At 33.1% G+C, this 17,732-nt stretch overlaps 2 protein-coding genes across 5 annotated transcripts; one reads left to right on the top strand and one right to left on the bottom strand.

The window, feature by feature from the left end:
* Window positions 1-440: 440 nt before the first annotated feature.
* LOC101206485 lies at window positions 441-14,130 on the top strand. Of its 4 annotated transcripts, none has more exons than XM_031881407.1 (9): window positions 441-629; window positions 1,069-1,559; window positions 2,492-2,862; window positions 3,223-3,472; window positions 3,686-3,851; window positions 4,186-4,288; window positions 5,361-5,489; window positions 5,786-6,001; window positions 13,823-14,130. In XM_031881407.1, exons 2-9 carry the CDS (start codon window positions 1,325-1,327, stop codon window positions 13,961-13,963), a joined length of 1,611 nt encoding a protein of 536 aa, XP_031737267.1. In that variant the 5' UTR covers window positions 441-629; window positions 1,069-1,324; the 3' UTR covers window positions 13,964-14,130. The 4 variants fall into 4 exon arrangements, with proteins under 4 accessions (XP_031737267.1, XP_031737268.1, XP_011649010.1 ...); XM_031881408.1 differs by lacking the exon at window positions 13,823-14,130 and adding an exon at window positions 6,111-6,341 and having other exon boundaries at window positions 445-629; XM_011650708.2 differs by lacking the exon at window positions 13,823-14,130 and adding an exon at window positions 6,088-6,570 and having other exon boundaries at window positions 458-629.
* On the bottom strand, window positions 6,825-12,138 carry LOC101206728. The gene is made up of 3 exons (XM_004152770.3): window positions 11,906-12,138; window positions 9,547-11,523; window positions 6,825-7,660 (listed from the first exon to the last, which is right to left on the bottom strand). The coding sequence occupies exons 2-3, from the start codon at window positions 11,140-11,142 to the stop codon at window positions 7,280-7,282; spliced, it is 1,977 nt and encodes a 658-aa protein (XP_004152818.1). The 5' UTR covers window positions 11,143-11,523; window positions 11,906-12,138; the 3' UTR covers window positions 6,825-7,279.
* Window positions 14,131-17,732: the final 3,602 nt, after the last annotated feature.

The raw sequence follows: 17,732 nt of genomic DNA, 5'->3' as shown, positions 1-17,732 counted from the left end.
AAAACAAAAATGGTGTAAATATTTTGTTTATTTTGATAATTTTTTTGGTGGAATCCAAAATAATATTATAAAAAATTGTCAAATAAAAATTGAAAGGTAAGGATATAAATCTTCTCATATATTTACTTTTCTAATACGTTTCAACATTTTTAAATAACAAAATAAATTAAAATATTTAAGTAAAATTTTAGATACTATATGTGATAAATATTTTGTAAAATCTATTATTTTTTAAATTATCTGGTGATTACTGCATGGCCACTTTATTGATTATTTTTTTTGATAGTTTGAAGAAAGTCATAAAAGTTATAATTTAGTTGATATGATTAGATAAAGTTTGATAAATAGTCTCTCTAATTTGATGTATTCTTATAAATGGAACCAAACTTACCTTTTAACCCTAAATTTTCAAATATTGGAATATTGGAGGAAGAGACACTTGTAAAAGAATAAAGAAACTGTTCATTATTTTTTTGAAGCAATAAATAAACTAAAGCACAACCGAAATGGCGGAGCAGAATAGCTGAGAGTGCAGGGGGATTATCTGTCTATTTGTTTCCTCTTGAGACGCCACATTTCCACTACTTTCTCTCTCCGTTTTGGTTCAGTGATTTCATTTCTTCATCTGGGTATTTGTTACAAACCCCACTTGAAATTTCTTTATTATTTCTTCATACAATGTGTTGATTATCTTATTTTTCATTTCTGATACCCTTTTCTTCCCTTTTGGGAATCCATAAAAGGCTTTCGAATGACCCAAACAGACAAACCCATCTCTGTTTTTTTTGCAGTCTGTGATTATCAGCTTTTGAAGATTCTTTTCTTTCTCTTGTTTCCTGTGCGTCTACTTTCGTTTCCTTCGCCTTTTTTTGATAGTTCAATAGAAAGAAGCTTAACCCCAAATTCGAAGTTTACTTTTGCTGTTTTTGTTATGTTTTTGGGGTTTATTCTGTATACTCTGGACATTCTTTGCTATTTTTCTGCATTGGTTATTCAGATTTTTTTGGTTGTAATAACTTGTGTCGTGATTTTCTTCTTTCTTTTTGGATTTTCCTATTTGATTTTTAGGGAAGTGAGATATGAAGGTGAACCACTGATTTTTTGGGAGCTTCTAAAGTGAAAAACGGATGGTTGAGACTGATATTAATCTCTCACACAAGAGAGAAGAAAAGGAGGAGTTGGGCTTGTGCATCATGTGATTGGAAAAAAGGGTTGTTGGGGGTTTGGAAATGAAATCTTAGAAGAAGAAGAAGAAGAAGAAGAAGAAGAAGCTTTGAGTTGAGTGGTTTTGTAGTTTTCTTTTTGGGAGTTGTTAAGAGAGAAGATGGAGGCACAAAATCAGAAATCTCTGGAAAGAATTGTTTCACAAAAAGCTTTACAATTAGGGAGTTCATTTCCTTGTCAAATTTGTGTTGTGGGTTTTCTCTGTGGAGTTTGCATCGCTTCTCTGTTTCTTGGTGCTTTTACTTCACTCGGTAGCCCTTTGGGATTTGGTTGGAGTTCTTTCTCACCCAATTCACAGCCTGCTTCGTTATGTAACTCCACTTCTGAAAATATTAGTAAGTTTTTATTATCATCTTCTCTTCCTTGGAAATATCATCTTCTGATAATGCTCTGTTTGATTGTTTGTTATGAAGAAATTTCTGAAAGTGAGTGGATTGAGGTAGAATATCAAGCTCTTTTAAGAACGTGGTAAATACAATTTGGATTGAAAACATTTGAGAGTTAGCCAAAGATGGCCACCATTTTGTGAAAATTCAGAGAGTTCTAATACAAACTAGACTATTTTCTTATAAAACTAGTTGAGCTGGCATTAATATTGGTGAAAAACAGAAGTTAGCTTAAAGAAGAACTTAGTACCTAATTATGATATTAAATTTCTTTTTGAGTTTTATAATACTTAATGTTGTAGGGTCAAACTATTAGATTATAAGATAGATGAATGTGTATAAGTTTGATGAAAAAAGGAAATATAAAAGTTGGCCGTAGAATAAGAGAAAAAATTGGTTATTCTGAAAGCTTGTTTTCTAGCTTTTGTTTGGATTGTGGAAAAATTCATTAGTATAAAGCTGTATAAGAATGATTAAAAAGTATAGGATAAGATACTTTAAGTTGGAATAACTTCTACTTTACCCTAATGCATTTTGACTTCAATAGGGCAGTTGTTTCATGGTTAGTAAATTCTTCAAAGTTCTCCTGTTTACAATCTTCATGAAGAAGCTATTTGTTCCCTTTTCTATTTTTTTATTTAGTTGGCAATTCATATGATTTTTTAATTTTAATATTTAAAGATAATTTAATCAATTAAGCAATTTCAATGAGAAGTCATCTTTAAGGAACTGTATAATAGCTAACCTTTCATCAAAGAATAAGGAAAATCTTTTCAGCTATTTGAAATTGCTTCCAAGTAGTGAATTATTTGTCGTTCATCATTGACTAATCTCAATTTTAGACTCCTTTTTCTGACCCAACATAATGTGAAATCTGTCAGACTGTAACTTTAGACCAAAGGAGATAGAGGAACTGAGGGATTTTCAGAGAATTAAGGTAAATAACGATGACGAGAAAACGTCCTTACTATATTCAGCTTGGAGTTCTTTGATGACTGAACCAATCAGCAGTAGAAATGCATTTTTGCGGGATCTTGGATTGGACAAAGCCACTATACCAAATGCACCTCATTTGGAAAATTGCAAGTTGAAAGCAGAAACAAATAAGCGTTTCGATGAGAGGTTGCAGACCGATGGATTCCCTCCTTGGACAAGTTGGAAAGGGATTTTAGACACGCACCCGACTGCTATGACTGAGGAATCAAGCTACCTTCGGCGCCAAGAAATGTTTGGAGGTTCCTTCCCTCCCTGGGTATGTTTATAAAATTTCTTAACCTTTGTTATGTATTGTCATTTATTACGACCTTGAATTATTGAATAATGATGTTAAATAAATGCCGATATGTTGAAGTTTCTGCATAATTTTTTCTGGTTGATTTCTCAGTTGTGTTCTTTTTTTCAAAAATTAATTTTTGAAATCAATCTTGTAGACATTGTCGTGTTGCTTCTAATAACTCTTTGTTTTGTTTAGTTCCTACTTGATGTGGTAGGTTATAAAACATGTTGGCCTCGCATTATTGATTACTTTAAACATGTTCCCGTAGTGTTAATCACATGAAATCAATGAATGGGAAATTTATAATCAAATTGATAACAATACAATAGCTTCCAGGTTTCAGGATCAGATGAAGAAAATTACCCCTTGACTAGAAAAGTGCAGCGGGATCTATGGATCCATCAGCATCCATTGAACTGTAGTGATTCAAATGTTCGGTTTCTTGTAGCTGATTGGGAGCGGTTACCTGGATTCGGTATTGGAGCTCAGATAGCAGGAATGTGTGGACTTCTTGCTATAGCGATCAATGAGAAGAGGGTTCTTGTTACAAATTATTATAATCGAGCAGACCATGATGGATGTCAAGGTACACATATTAGAAAATTGATATACATGACTAAGTGATGAATTACGCAACTGCATGTACAATTTGCCATCTCATTGTCTCTCTTTTCTTCTGGATATGAAGCTTGGGAAAGGACTTGTTTAAGAAAGCCAGTTAAGAACTATATTTTGAAGCATACACTTCACTGCTAGCATGTTCACTTTTTGAATGCTTTTAATCTTGGTTTATTTATAGGTTCGTCCCGGTCCAGTTGGTCATGTTATTTCTTACCCGAAACATCACAAGAATGCCGGGACCGTGCATTTGAACTTTTGGGTAACAATGAAGCATGGAAGAGTGGAATCATAACAGCAAAGGAAAATTACAGCACCAAGGAAATCTGGACTGGTCGAATTCCTAGGTGAATTGCACAGTGAATAGAATACCTGAGATCTATTTGTTAAAGATTGGAAAATATAGATATTATGGTTCATCAAAATTTACAACATAACATATGAATGTTGCTGAAATGCAACCTTTGTCAACCAGAATATACCATATATAAATGTGTGAATAGTAATAACAAGAATTTAAGGCTATTTAATGTGTAAAATACTCGTTTAACAATTTTTGTAAGTTTAACAATCTTCATTGTTTTTTAAAAGGAAAGAATAATGGTTGATTCTCTTTGATATTAACAGTGTAATTCAATTGCTCTATATGTTGAAGGGTAAACTCATTGCTTATTAATGCAGGACGTGGGGAAACCCTTGGAGTTATTTGCAACCTACAACAGAAGTAAATGGAAGTTTACTTTCTAAACATCGCAAAATGGATAGAAGGTGGTGGAGGGCACAGGTAATCTTTTAAGCTCAAGATAATTGATGGTTTACCTCCCAGACTTATTTTTTCTCACATAACACACACTTGCACACACCAGAAACTAAACACATCCTGAGAATTCAGTGGTTTTGGACTTGAATTGGTCGTTCAAAGGAAAAAAAAAAGGTAAGAATAGGATAATGAGAGCGATCTCAAAGGTTCAGTCTGTATGTACGACTTATCTGATCTTATAACTAGTTAGAATTTTTTTTTCTAGTAAATCATAAATTTGTCTCGGACAGTATTAAAAATATTATTGAAAGCTCATGGCAGTTTGCCAAACAAAAGCTAATAGAAAAAAGAATAGAGGTATTACTGACAAAACATCTACTATTGGATTAGAAAAAGTGTAGGCCTCGGTTATTTGGTGATGAAAAAACTACTTAAATAAAGGAAAGAATTAAGACAGATACCATTTAAACTTAAGATATTAAGCATTCCATAAATTGGCAAATTTCAAACACTGTTTCTTCTTTCAATCCAGGAGATAATCTCGAAACACTGATGCACTATTATGATAATCCCTTCCACTATGTTGGCTTACTGAAAGATTGTGTCTGAATGTAATGGTGAACATCGCTACATGCTAAAAAACTTGAGGAACATAAAGACCTTATCAAATTGGAGGAAGATTTTGGGCTAAATAGGAAACTGGAAAGTAAGAAACTAGAACTGAAATTGTACAGCATTAGCAAAGAGAAAATATAGTGACTATAGATAGCCTTTCAAGTGGATTCTCGTAAGTTTGCCTGAGATCCCCCAACCCTACACCTTAAAAAATACAAATATACTACTTTTAACCCTCGCGTATACCCACTGGGTTTCTAAACCATATGCATTGATAATTGCATCCGAAGTGAGCTTTCTCTCGGATTACTAATCTCCAAAATCTGCCTTGACCAGACCAACCATCCTAGCCTTATTCACACGTTAACGAACTTCTAACAAACATTTCATGTTTTCATACACTTCTATCTCTAACTTCCTAAAGAGCCAAGTATCCAACTTGGATACATCAGAATATTGATACTACAAATCTGATTCTCAGGCAGTCCGCTACTTAATGAGATTTAAGACAGAATATACGTGCGGCTTAATGAATGCTGCTCGCCATGCCGCATTTGGGAAGGAAGCTGCAGAAATGGCTCTCAAAAGTCTCGATGGAAAATGGCCAAAGGTATGTTGAAATTAGATTTACTATTTTGGTACTCATTGGATGGAACAGAAATTTCTGGTTGCTAGATTTAGAAGTCAAATGTTCTAATGAAATACAACAATAGAATCTATATTCTTGCTCAAATATCAAATGATCTTAAATAAAATGAAGTTAAGCTTACTATTATAACTTTTCACAATAAGATTAAACGCAGTATTACAATGATAGAAACAGGTTACGCAAGTCTGTAGCTGCATCTTCCTTACTAGACTAGACGGGTTGATGGTGATTCTAATTTTGGGCAATCTTTATTTCAGAAAGATTCAACAACATCAAAACACGATATAGAAGACTTTGTATGGTCGAATCACAAAGCATGGATACCTAGGCCACTATTAAGCATGCATGTAAGAATGGGAGATAAAGCTTGTGAAATGAAGGTCGTTGAATTTGCAGAATACATGGCCCTTGCTAAGCGCATTAGAAGACGGTTTCCAAATCTTGATAACATTTGGCTTTCAACAGAAATGCAGGTGAGTTCTACCCCTACCTGAAATGCTTAAGGATTAATCATCTATAAGCTCATTTCTCACCATGTGAAATCTATAATATATCCCAGGAAGTGATTGATAAAACCGTAAGTTACCCATCCTGGAAATTTTACTACACAAATGTGAAGCGGCAAGTAGGAAACCTTACGATGGCCACCTACGAAGCACAGCTTGGTAGAATAACCAGTACAAACTACCCCCTTGTCAACTTCTTGATGGCAACTGAAGCTGATTTTTTCATTGGAGCATTGGGTTCAACATGGTGCTTTCTTATAGATGGAATGAGAAATACAGGGGGCAAAGTAATGGCTGGATACTTGAGCGTAAACAAGGATCGGTTTTGGTGAAGGAATATCAGCTCTTTAGTCAATAAATAGACACGTATGATATGTAAATAGGAATTCTTTTCCTGTCTCCGTTCTTTTGGCCTTCTTTTGGAAGGTGAAGAGATAGGGTTGAGAGTAATGAGATTTTGTGGTGTATATATCGTACATGTACAGTGAGGTTGACAATAAATAAAACTCTGTTCTACTTCTCTATTCTCCAAATCCGAAAATTTGCTTGAATGGTTCGGTTATCAAGGTTTATTTTGGAAGAAATTCACTGAACGCAACCTATTCTGCCCTCATAATTAATCAAAGGAATCCAAGGAAAAAAAACAGTTGCGCAACAGCACTAGGCTCACAAATCTAAAAGGAAAAACTGCCAAGGATGCTAAATTTACCATTATTATTGCACTGCCCTTGTCACAATAATTTACTTTAAATCAATTTTACTAAGAAATTGGGGTTGAATGAAAATAAGATTTATCATTTATCATTTATGCATTTGTAGTTGTTAAAAATATTCATGTCAAGGGTCAAGAACAGCTTCTCTTTAGGAGTCTTAGTTTTTACACAACAACGAAAACTTAAAATTTATAATTGGTGATCTGGTACAAAGATTGGGGTCTAATTTTTGACTTGCACAACCAATCTAATTGAAAATCAAATTGGAAATAAGCTACAAAAGAAGAAGAGACTGCTTCTCTCCAAATATGTAAATTCAATATGAAAATTACTACAGATAGGACGCTGATTAATCAACAAGGCTTTCCCACCAAACAAATAACCCATGGATCCTCATCCTCTATGCTCATGATCTTTCAATGTGAAAAATAGAAAAAAGGTCAAATTCAAATAAGGAGATAAGCTTACCTCCTCTATCTGTTGCAGAAGGATCTCAAAGTGGCATGGCTGCAGAAAATCACCTATAAAAAATTTACTCTTCCACTTCCTCACTCATTTGTAGTCCTCCATTTCCTCCTTTAGCAGCTTGTTTCTTATGCTTTTTGTTCTTTGCTTTCTTTGCTTTTATGCGGCGTTTCTTCTCATTTGCATCAACCCATGTGTATTCGGACGGTATATGAAATGGGTCAACTTCATCTTTATACCGATTGCTGTCGCTGTCACTGGATTGCCCACCTCGACTTCCTCTCATCCATGAAATCCATGATGAGGATCCCTCTGATTCCTTGGACTTGGCATCCTGGAAATGAGCTGGACTTGACAGTGGGGTTGCAAATTCTTCAACCGGATGAAGCTCCTCAAATTTTGTGAAAGTAACAAGTACTCGAATAGTTGGGACAATAGGAATGGCAACCTGCAGAATGAAACATATTGCTTCATAATTATTATTATTTAATACGAAACCAATTTTATTGATATGAATTATGAAGGGAAAAACAGGAAGGGGAAGATGAGAGATGATTGGGCATATACAATTCATGAGGTTTCACTCATTTTATAAACCTTTTCTTGGGGATGCCAACTAGAGGTAATATCCTAAATAGGTGGAGATCGCAACTGTTGACATCGGAAAATCAATAACATGAAATACAGGAACAATTTCTGACCTCACTAGTCACAACCATTCATCAGAAAATTTGTCCAATGTTAATATCCTATTCCTAAATATGGAGACCAACACCATGACCTCAAAAGACGTGGTAGTACAGCTTATCCTCCTATATAGAAAGTACCACGTTTCCCCTAAGCTAGAATAAATCTTTTAAAAAATTGAAAGAAGAGTCCCTACACAAACATCCGACAAAATCACAAAATTGGAACGAGGTGTGAAGACGAGAGAACAGATTTAAAGAATAAACGGTAACATTTTCAAGGAGGTCATACCAAACATAAACACTTCACAAAGAGGGTAAGGGGTGGGTGACTTGACTAGCATTCACAAGCAGCAAGTCAACGGTCACATTCCAACCATTCAATTAAACAAGGGAACAAATTACACAACTCGTTGATATTGGCATCCATCAAAGAGGCACAAAACATGTGACCCACTCAGCCACTACCACTAAACTTCCTCCTAATACCATCCAATCCATAATTTCTCGGTCACCCCACCAAGCATCTGAAATGTTGTCTTAAGCATTGTGACTAAAATAAAAGGAAAAGCTTATTTCAAGAGAACTAGATGTGAAGTGTGGTACAAGAAGATATCTACAGCTTAAACCAAAAAAAAACGAGAGAACTTCGGTTCTGTTTGAGAACAATTTGGTTTTTTATTTTTTATTTTGAAAATTATGTTTTCTAACCACCTTTGTACCAAATTTTTAATCTTTCCCAACTAAACCCTTGAATTCTTAAACAAAGTTATAAAACCAAAAAGAAGTTTCTAAAACTACTTTTTTTGTTTGCTTTTAGAAAAAAAGTTTTATTTTTGGGAATAACAGAATTTCAATGGGTGGAAAATATTGCTTATAAGCTTAATTATCAAAAACCCAAAATTAAATGGGCATCAAATGGAGTTGTTTGAACTTTGGAGTGGGAGGTTATTAAGAGATTTACTGAGGAAGAGTTTAAAACTAGTTCTGTTCAGTGTTTAAATCTTTCAGCAAGACCCTTATTACTGCTCCCATGTTTTCTTCTCTTTTCTTCTTAAATTTTTTTACACCTATTCAGAATTTATGGAAACCAACACTCCTAGTTACTTAAGAAACTACTTTGAAAAATAGATTCCTGTACATTCTTCTTGCTATATTTCACAGCAGAATCGAATACCTCCATAGCATTCACTAGAAAACAGTGAAAATGAAAGTAGTAGTCTAATAGATACTAGCATCCTTTCAATTCTCTCAATATGTTAAGGTGACCTAGTTACCAAACATTTTTTCCATGTAAGTGCTGGTTGTACACACAAGAGCTGAACCTTTTTACTTTTTGGAGTTCCATATGACAACGTTAGTTCTGTACTTAATGGGGTCTTTCCACTTAGTTATTCGACCAAAACTTTTAATCTCTCAATAAGATACGCCAATAGTTTTTGCAGGATTCCAAACAAATATCTTAAAAGAAACAGGCCCTGGCTTTTTCTTACCCAATGAACTTCTCTGGGTAAATGATGAAGGAGCATATATTCTCATTGAGTGGTTAATTACAAGGATGATAGAAAATTTAAGCAATAGAGGCAAATGATAAAAATTATGTGATTTGTAATTGAAACTGCAACACAAAAGTCTTAGGATATGTTACCTTCACTGGAAAAGTGCCATGAGGCAGTTTGGTTGTTAAAAGCTCCCTTAGTCTCCTGATAGCTTTTACCTTGTTGGCTAGGATGTCAAGTACAGGCAGAAGCTCATCTGTTTTTAAAGGAAAATCTGGTGTCAACCATAAGACAGGTCTCAAACCCTTTTTATACTCACTTTCATGCTTAGAGTCATTGGTCATTCCTTTCTTCTTTTTCTTCTTACTGCTTTTATCTTTTCCCTTCTTCGTATCCCCCATATCTTCTGTGGATAATTCTGATGCCGATTTTTGATGATCGACTACTTTTTGATTGGCACCTTCTGGAGCTGATTTTGAAACTTTCTTTAAAATTTTAGGATCATCAGGATCATCATTACTTCCTTTGCCACTTTTCTTGTTCCAACCAAACCAACTCTTCTTCTCCTTAGAAGCACCATTTGGGTCGCTATTTTCATAGGAGCCTACTGAACCATTTTCTTGGCTTTCAAAGGCGATATGTTCTTCATCCTCACCCAGACCCTCAGAGTTACCCATTCGAAGGGCTGAATCCAATTGCATTTTCTCTTCTGCAGTTAATACATCATCAAACTCGTCATTTTCACCACCATTGACCAACCTTTCTTCATCATCTCCAGCAAATAGCTCCTCGTCAGTCATAGCTCCAGGAACCCTCCTTGACTTCACACTCACCATCACGTGAAGCATATCATATATTTTTGCCTTCCAATTTCCAACCATCTCAGTCCTCTCCTGGCGTCTCCAGTTTAGATGGGGAACAAGCTCTGCCTGAGTAACATCAATGCCTGGCCTGTACATATTTGTCTGCGACATAAGGGCCACTTCATGGGCAACTTCAGCTTCTGTTGGTTGAACACCAGCTCCTTCCAGAGCATTTGTAATTTCCTTCTCCTTATGAGCAAGAACAATCAAAGAACCTGGAGATAACTTCACATTACCATCCTCTGAACTGTAACCCTCACCTAGAAAGAGAAATGTTTGATCAGAACGCTGAATTCGAAAACCATCAAAACCAGCAAGCGTCATATCCGCTCGAAGATTAGAACCACGCTTCCAAATGCGATAAGTATCTGATGGGGCGATTCGTCCAATAAAAGGAATAACGGAGCTCTCAAAATGAAAAGTTATCTCCATGTAAAAATCACGAATGCGGGCAGCAGAAGCAATAATTCGAGGAAGCCTTCGACACCATTTTGCCCAAGCTAGAGGTTGGTAATGTCTAGCAATTATCATTGCTATTGCTTCCTCTCTTGTACAGACTGCTTCCTGGAGAGCATTCCAACCATGCTCGTTCTGAAGGCTCCAATCAGCACCAGCTCCCATCAAAATTTCAGCTGAAATCTGATCTCGAAGTCGTACTGCAAGGTGAAGAGGGGTCTCCCGACCAGGAACGTCACGACAATCAATAGCAGCAGAGACAGCATCAGCTTGGAGCTCTGCTGCAACAGATTCCTCTTCAGTATTAACCTCACCAGCCTTGGCTAGCCGAGGCAGGGATGCAACAATGCGCTTGAGAGAAGCATAATCTCGGCGAACAACTGCTAGATGAGCTGGACTATGGGAGTATTTTGAAAAATCATCCATTGATGTTTGGCTCTTGTATATCTCTATTGCTAATTCCTAAATCACCACTACTCTCATTTTTGGGAGAAACTCAAAAGTCAGATCTCGAGCTGAACAGGAATTTTTCCTTCAGTTCCCAGCTCGAGATGCAGAAGTAATTTCTAGGGCTTAACTAAAAAACCAGCAGACATTAGGCATTTCCCAGCAAGAGATTCTCTGAGAATCACCCGTCAGTAGCTAGACAACCGAAAGAGCCTCAAATCAGATAACTCACATAACTTCGTCGTCCTCAAATCTCGACCATTTTCAGCAGCTAACTGAACTGACAGACACCACACAAACAGCCTGATCTCAAACTCTGCTGCCTTCTGCCACACAATGAAGCAATCAGAAACCCCAAATCTGCAGAAGAAACAATAAACAGAATGAAAACCCATTTATTAATAAAGTAAACACAGAGCTTGAAAGCCCCAAAGAACGAAATCCCAAGCAAGAAACTCCCATTCACTTGATGAACAAAGCAATACCCACTTCAATTCCATCGAGAAGCAATTCATTTTTTTTTAAAAAAAATACAAGAATAAAAAAAACCCTCCACCAACTAAAAACTCAACAATTGGCAGCAAGAGCAAGTTCGATTCAAAAACCCCCAACCAAAAAGCAAGAGAAAAAAAACAAGAGAAAAGAGAGAGAAAAAAGTTGGGGAATCTTGCATCGAGTTGCTGAGCAATGAATCAAAGAAAAAAACCAAATTATCGGAGGAGAAAAGGAGAAGAAAACAGACCGCAAGAAAATCGGGGAAATTGGAGGGTGGGTGGTGGGTGTGGTGTGAGGTTTGGTCAGTGTGATTGTGTGTCTATCTCTCTCCTCTCCATTGGGTTGAGCTCTGGAAGCTCATAGGTAAAGGAAACGAACCAGAGAGAGAGAGAAAGAGAGAATGAATCGAACGATTTGGATCTGAGAGAGAGAATCCAATGGTTCGGATCTTCTTCGCCATTTATGTTAACAATTACTGCTACGTTTTGGAGCGCAAAGCGATTCCTCTCCCTAACTCAGATCTCTCTCTCCCCTCTGCTTTTGGAGAGAGACTTATATAACTAACCTTCATCTTCTCTTCATATTACCAATTTGCCACTACTTCTTTCTAATTTTTCTCATTGCTCTAATTTAATGCTCCTAAATTCATATTCTATTCATACATCAATTTTATTTATATTCAAGTAACTTTAATTCGTAATTTTTTTTTGTTAGCTTTATATAGAATTACCAATTTCTCACATTTACTCCTAATCTTCTCATTATTGCTAATATTATAATTAGTAACGATAATGATAAAAGTAGCAATCAATGTGATAGAGTAATAATTTTCATACTCTAATAGAAATAGTATCAATAACTGTAACGGTAAAGATTAATGTAGTGGATCTTACATAATTTTCAAAAATATTCACATTCAATATTATTTGTTCCATAATTTAGAACACATGAAAACAACAAATATAATTAAATGGGAATTACCTTTTAGATTACTATAATTATTTATTTCATTTTTCTTTGTCTAATTTGGTCTACGTTTGAATCATCAAATTTTGAGATGATAATTAATGGTGTTTATAGTGCTCACTTAAGTTATGAAGTTTGAAGTTAATAAGTTTGTGGTTGAATGTAGAGTTGTAAGATGAAATGTTTAACTTTTAAAAATATTTAAAAATACCCGCTTTAAACTAGTTTTCTAATTTTGAAAATGTGTTATTTTTAAATATACTAAAATAAACTAAAATATTTTAAATGTAAGAAAATATTATGTCTATTAACAATAAATAGTAATAAACACTGATGTATTACTTTCTATTACTGATAGACACTAATTAATGTCTATTAGTATCTATCATTACTTGATCACTAGACAGTAGAATTTAATATTTATAAATATTAAGTTTATAAAAGTTTACTAAAATATAACTTTTGAAAATATAAGATCCTAAAATTATACAAAATATAAAAATTATATATAACTTCTATTAATGTTTACTATTGTTTACCGTTAATAAAATTAAAATTATATATATTTACCCTAATTTTTTTTTTCAATTAGTTGTAAATGGATAAAATAGGGAGCTAATTAATAAGCCTCCTTTGATAATTAATTGTGTGGAAGGAATTAAAGAGTGGAGGAGTAGATATTCATTAATATGAAGCTCATATCAATTTTGAGCAAGATATTATTAAATTTTATATAGGTCAAAAGATTACATTCCTATACTATAATTTTGTAGGTTATATTATATGTTTGTCATAAAAATATATAGAGCCCACAAGTTTGTTATATTATTATTATTAAGTTCTTTAAGTCTATATATTTGATGTTCTTATGTTGATTGAGCTGTTCATATTTGTCCTAAATTGTTTGATATAATTTATTGTTCCATTACTTCACAAAAATCTTTAAGCTATGTGACCAAATTATCATACACTAAAGTTAGTTTTGAGTTGTTTAGCCAAAATAGGAAACATCAGCACAAATAGAAGCAACAAATTAGGTAAAGGGGTTTGGTGTGTGTGGTGTGTGCCTATATTTGCTTTTTTTTTTTTTTTTTTCTTCAAAATTTTATTTTTGTTATTAAAAATTATGATTAATTAAATAAAGGGATGTAATCAGTTTCGTTTGTGAAAATTATAACTCGAGGATCTTGTTTGGAAGCTTCTTTCGACCTCCCCTCTTCTCTTTCAAATGCATCTTGGTGTGACAAATCAAGTTGGTTGGATTATTCGTGGTGTTGCTGGATCGCCTTACGTTGGTGTAGGCTTTCAAAGAATTTATCACAAATGGAGGGTGAAATAGTGGGAGATGGCCGGTGTTATTGAGTTGAACCCGTCTTCTAATATTTGTCAGATTAAGTCTTTGAATTTGTCTCTTCTCCCGGTTATCGTGGAATTCAACTATTCTGAAACTATTCAAGCTCTTTTGAATCTAGTGAAATTAAGTACTTTATAACGTGGTTTGTTTAATTGAAGTCCATGACTCTACGACTTTTTCTAAATATCCTAGGTTGTGTAATTTGAGTGCATACATGCTAGCCAAATTGGACAGTGGCTCATGCTTGGAATTCTTTCTTAGTTTTGCCTCTTCTTCGGACATTTCGAAAAATGCAGTTTAGGAACATTATTTTTGCTCTTTCTCCTCTATATTCCTTGGTGAGAAGTTCATTTGTTCTAGTTTGGTTAGTTGATTAATGTATTCTTTCTTTCAAATACAAAAGAAAGTAAAACTTTGAAAAGCAAAAATCTATTATTAACAATTTCTTTTTTGTTTTGAAAACAACTTGTAAACAAAATGGCATGAATAAATGGTATGCTATATTGTGATGTGGAAGGAGCATTTTATATATGGCCTTATTCTTACATTTGAATGCAAACTTTATATCTTTTCTTTGTTTCAATCTCACTCTAACTTAAGTCCAAATACTAAATATCCATCTACATATAGTTAATTCAACCAAATTTAAAAGTATTATGTTTTATATTTTTAGATTCAACAAACTTGAGTAATACAATGATAAATATACTCAAGAGAAGAGCAAGATAAGAAAAATAATATCCTAATAACTATAATATTACAATCATGTCAAATTATCTCAAATTTACATAAATTACGTTAACAATGATTATGTTTTAGGGTTTGTCAAATTCGTCTAGTTCAACAAAATGTGTTAGATAGACAATCGAATCTCTATTTCTAAAAACTATTTCAGATATTTTCGTTAATTCAAGCTATAAAAAATTTTGAAATATTTTTATTGTATTTAAACTTTTTACCTGAGAGTTTTAAAATGGAGAATTATATTAATCGAAAATAATAACATTTAAAATACAATTTAACTTTTTAAACATGAATCAAATTAATAAAATTTATGGGTAAGTACGTAGTTTTATGATGAATGAATATATAGTATCTAATAAATTTCGAATACAATTATTTAAATTATAATTCAATTTTTAATACTACTGAATACATATTTAAAAAATATGAAATACAAAGTACGTTCTTTTTAATTGAATCTTAATAAATTAGTTCCTATATGTAAAAAATGTACAACTTTTTTTTCTTTCTTTCCTCTCCATTTCAAAATTTTAAAAGATATTTATGGGCTTTTTACTAAATTTGAAAATGATTTTTTTTTTATTTTGTAAAAAATGAAGATAAAATAAAAGAACTTTGATATATGTGGAGGGTTTGTTGAGAATTTTTTTGACAGAAAAATGGAAGAGGATTCATATCATTATTAAAAATGGAAAAACATATATTAAAATTACAAACATAATTATTAAACAAAATATTACTTAGACGATTCATATCAAGTGCCTAAGTTTATATTAGTTAAAGAGATGATTGTTGGTAAAGTCAAAGGGTGATGGAGCAAAGTGTTCTTGAAGTGTATAAGTGGCCAGTCCTAAGGGAATGGATTAAATTCTCTCCCTATTAAACTCTCTTTCAAAATTACCTTTACAGGAGTAAGAAATTTATACTATGACTAGTTTAAAATTTCAACAAATGAGCATGCATTTCTAAAGATTCTATAGGTAATTACGTTGTTCTTCTATATTACTTCAACATGATATGCTAATTAACCTATGGAAGAGAATCGCATTCCTGTGGAAGCGTCGTTTTTCATAAACAATACTAAATTAATGAACTAATCATACATTATACAAATAAACATTAAAAGAACCTAAACATGCTTCTAATAATTAAAGAAGAAAAGAAGAAGAGAACTCATCCTTGAAGGATCTTAACAAACTAGGACACAACACCAGAAAGGGGTTCTTTGTTATGCTGATCTTATAAATATAAAGGATTGGATTTTGTGGGCTCCAAGACACCTTTGATAGAGGAAGGGAATGTTCATTTTTAGAGAAGAAAGATCTCAGAGATAAAAAGAGAATGGAGGGTATAGTTTACTTACCACAAAAGGGTTAATATATATAGGGAGAGTAACGGCCCCTTTTCCAACTATTTTCACTCTCTCAGCTTACTTTTTGCTAATTAACACCTAAATATCACCTATTTATATGTACTGTATATCTCTCTGACACATATATGAATTTAATACTCAAATCTCATTCAAATATATTTCTCTTGTATAATATAGTTTCAACTACAGATTATATATCTATATAATTAGCTAGATTATATAGTGTACCAGTCATAATCCTGTCTATGTTTAGCTAGATTATATAATCTATCCCTCTCTAGATCATATTCATATTCATATCTATCAAATCATGTCTTGCAAAAACTCATAGTCTATGAGACCCATATAACCTGCATACAATACAAACACTGTATATTCCTATTTAAGTTAGAGTAAATTTGAACAAAATCATTCCCAAATCTCAACTTGGATAAGAGTATGACATATAATCTGAGCTAGGAAGCTGAAAGTATAAATTTATGAGTTTAATACATTTAAAATGCAAAATGATGGTATCTTATGAAGAAACCAAATATATATATATAAAATAAGAAAAGAAAGATATAAATTAAAAAGGCCACATTGGTTGTGCCCTTGTGAAGGGCCACTATAATGAGATCATACCTTTCAGTCATTAATTACCATATAGATTTTATTCTTTATAATTTATAATTTAGATCTTTGCAAAGTCAACTTTTTTGTTTTCAAATAAAATAAATTAAAAGAAGTGTACTTTTATTATAATTTTAGTGATTGATGTTCCATCGTCGTTTTAAAAATAATTTATCATTTTTATTCTTTTTTCATTGATGGCTGAAATCATGCCTCGTAAACATTTATTTTAGTTTACTTTTAGGAACAAAATACTAAATACAAAATAGAGTATGATGTAGAAAAGTGTTTGGATCAATTTAAATGATTGCTTGTCTTCCAATACTTAGAGTCATGTTAATGGTTGAAAGAATGCAATAACAATAATAAAATAGTTAAATATTTATTGTTCGCGTAAAAAAAATAATATTCTATGATATTTTCATGAATTTTTATGATTACTTTTTTCACATTTTCACTTCTTCGTGATTTCTTCATTTTTCTCTTTCTTTTTTGTCATCTCTCATATTTCTTTCTTTCTTTTTTCACTTCTTCAAATTTTCACTTGGTAAACGATCTTTGTTATCTTTCGTATATTTCCTCCTCCAGATCTAAATGACCGTGTACTAAGATCTAAACGATCTGGGTTCAAGATTGTGTACTAAATATAAAGATCTTGGTACACGATCTTGAACAAAAATCGTTTAGATCTTGGTACACGATCATGAACCAATATTGTTTAGATTTGGTACTTGATCATTTATATCTTGGTATGCGATCGTGTACCAATATCTAAGCGATCTTGATTCATGATCGTATACTAATATCGTTTAGAATTGGTATAAGATCATGTACCAATATTTGAAAGATCATGTGTATCATTTCTTATACGATTGTGTATCATGATCGTTTATAAGAATAACTACATGTGCATGTGTGACTGGTGTTGATACTACTTACATGATCGGATATCATGATCATTTAGAAGAAGAATTACATGCGTGCGTGTGGCTGATTAATCGCATGTTGACTTGGGTACTTTTGGTA

Source organism: Cucumis sativus, chromosome 2 (genome assembly GCF_000004075.3).
Source record: "Cucumis sativus cultivar 9930 chromosome 2, Cucumber_9930_V3, whole genome shotgun sequence".
NCBI lineage: Eukaryota > Viridiplantae > Streptophyta > Magnoliopsida > Cucurbitales > Cucurbitaceae > Cucumis > Cucumis sativus.
The sequence above is the reverse complement of the archived record's forward strand: the minus strand, read 5'-3'. Positions and strand labels throughout refer to the sequence as shown.

What these genes read in the sequence shown, in the direction of transcription:
- LOC101206485 (XM_011650708.2), top strand. Translation starts at nt 1,325, where the DNA reads ATGGAGGCACAAAATCAGAAATCTCTGGAAAGAATTGTTTCACAAAAA. An exon ending in TGGACTGGTCGAATTCCTAG is followed by an intron (nt 3,852 to 4,185) that starts GTGAATTGCACA and finishes TTATTAATGCAG; the next exon opens with GACGTGGGGAAACCCTTGGA. An exon ending in GGCTTTCAACAGAAATGCAG is followed by an intron (nt 6,002 to 6,087) that starts GTGAGTTCTACC and finishes AATATATCCCAG; the next exon opens with GAAGTGATTGATAAAACCGT.
- LOC101206728 (XM_004152770.3), bottom strand. Translation starts at nt 11,142, where the DNA reads ATGGATGATTTTTCAAAATACTCCCATAGTCCAGCTCATCTAGCAGTT. An exon ending in ATGGCACTTTTCCAGTGAAG is followed by an intron (nt 7,661 to 9,546) that starts GTAACATATCCT and finishes TTCATTCTGCAG; the next exon opens with GTTGCCATTCCTATTGTCCC.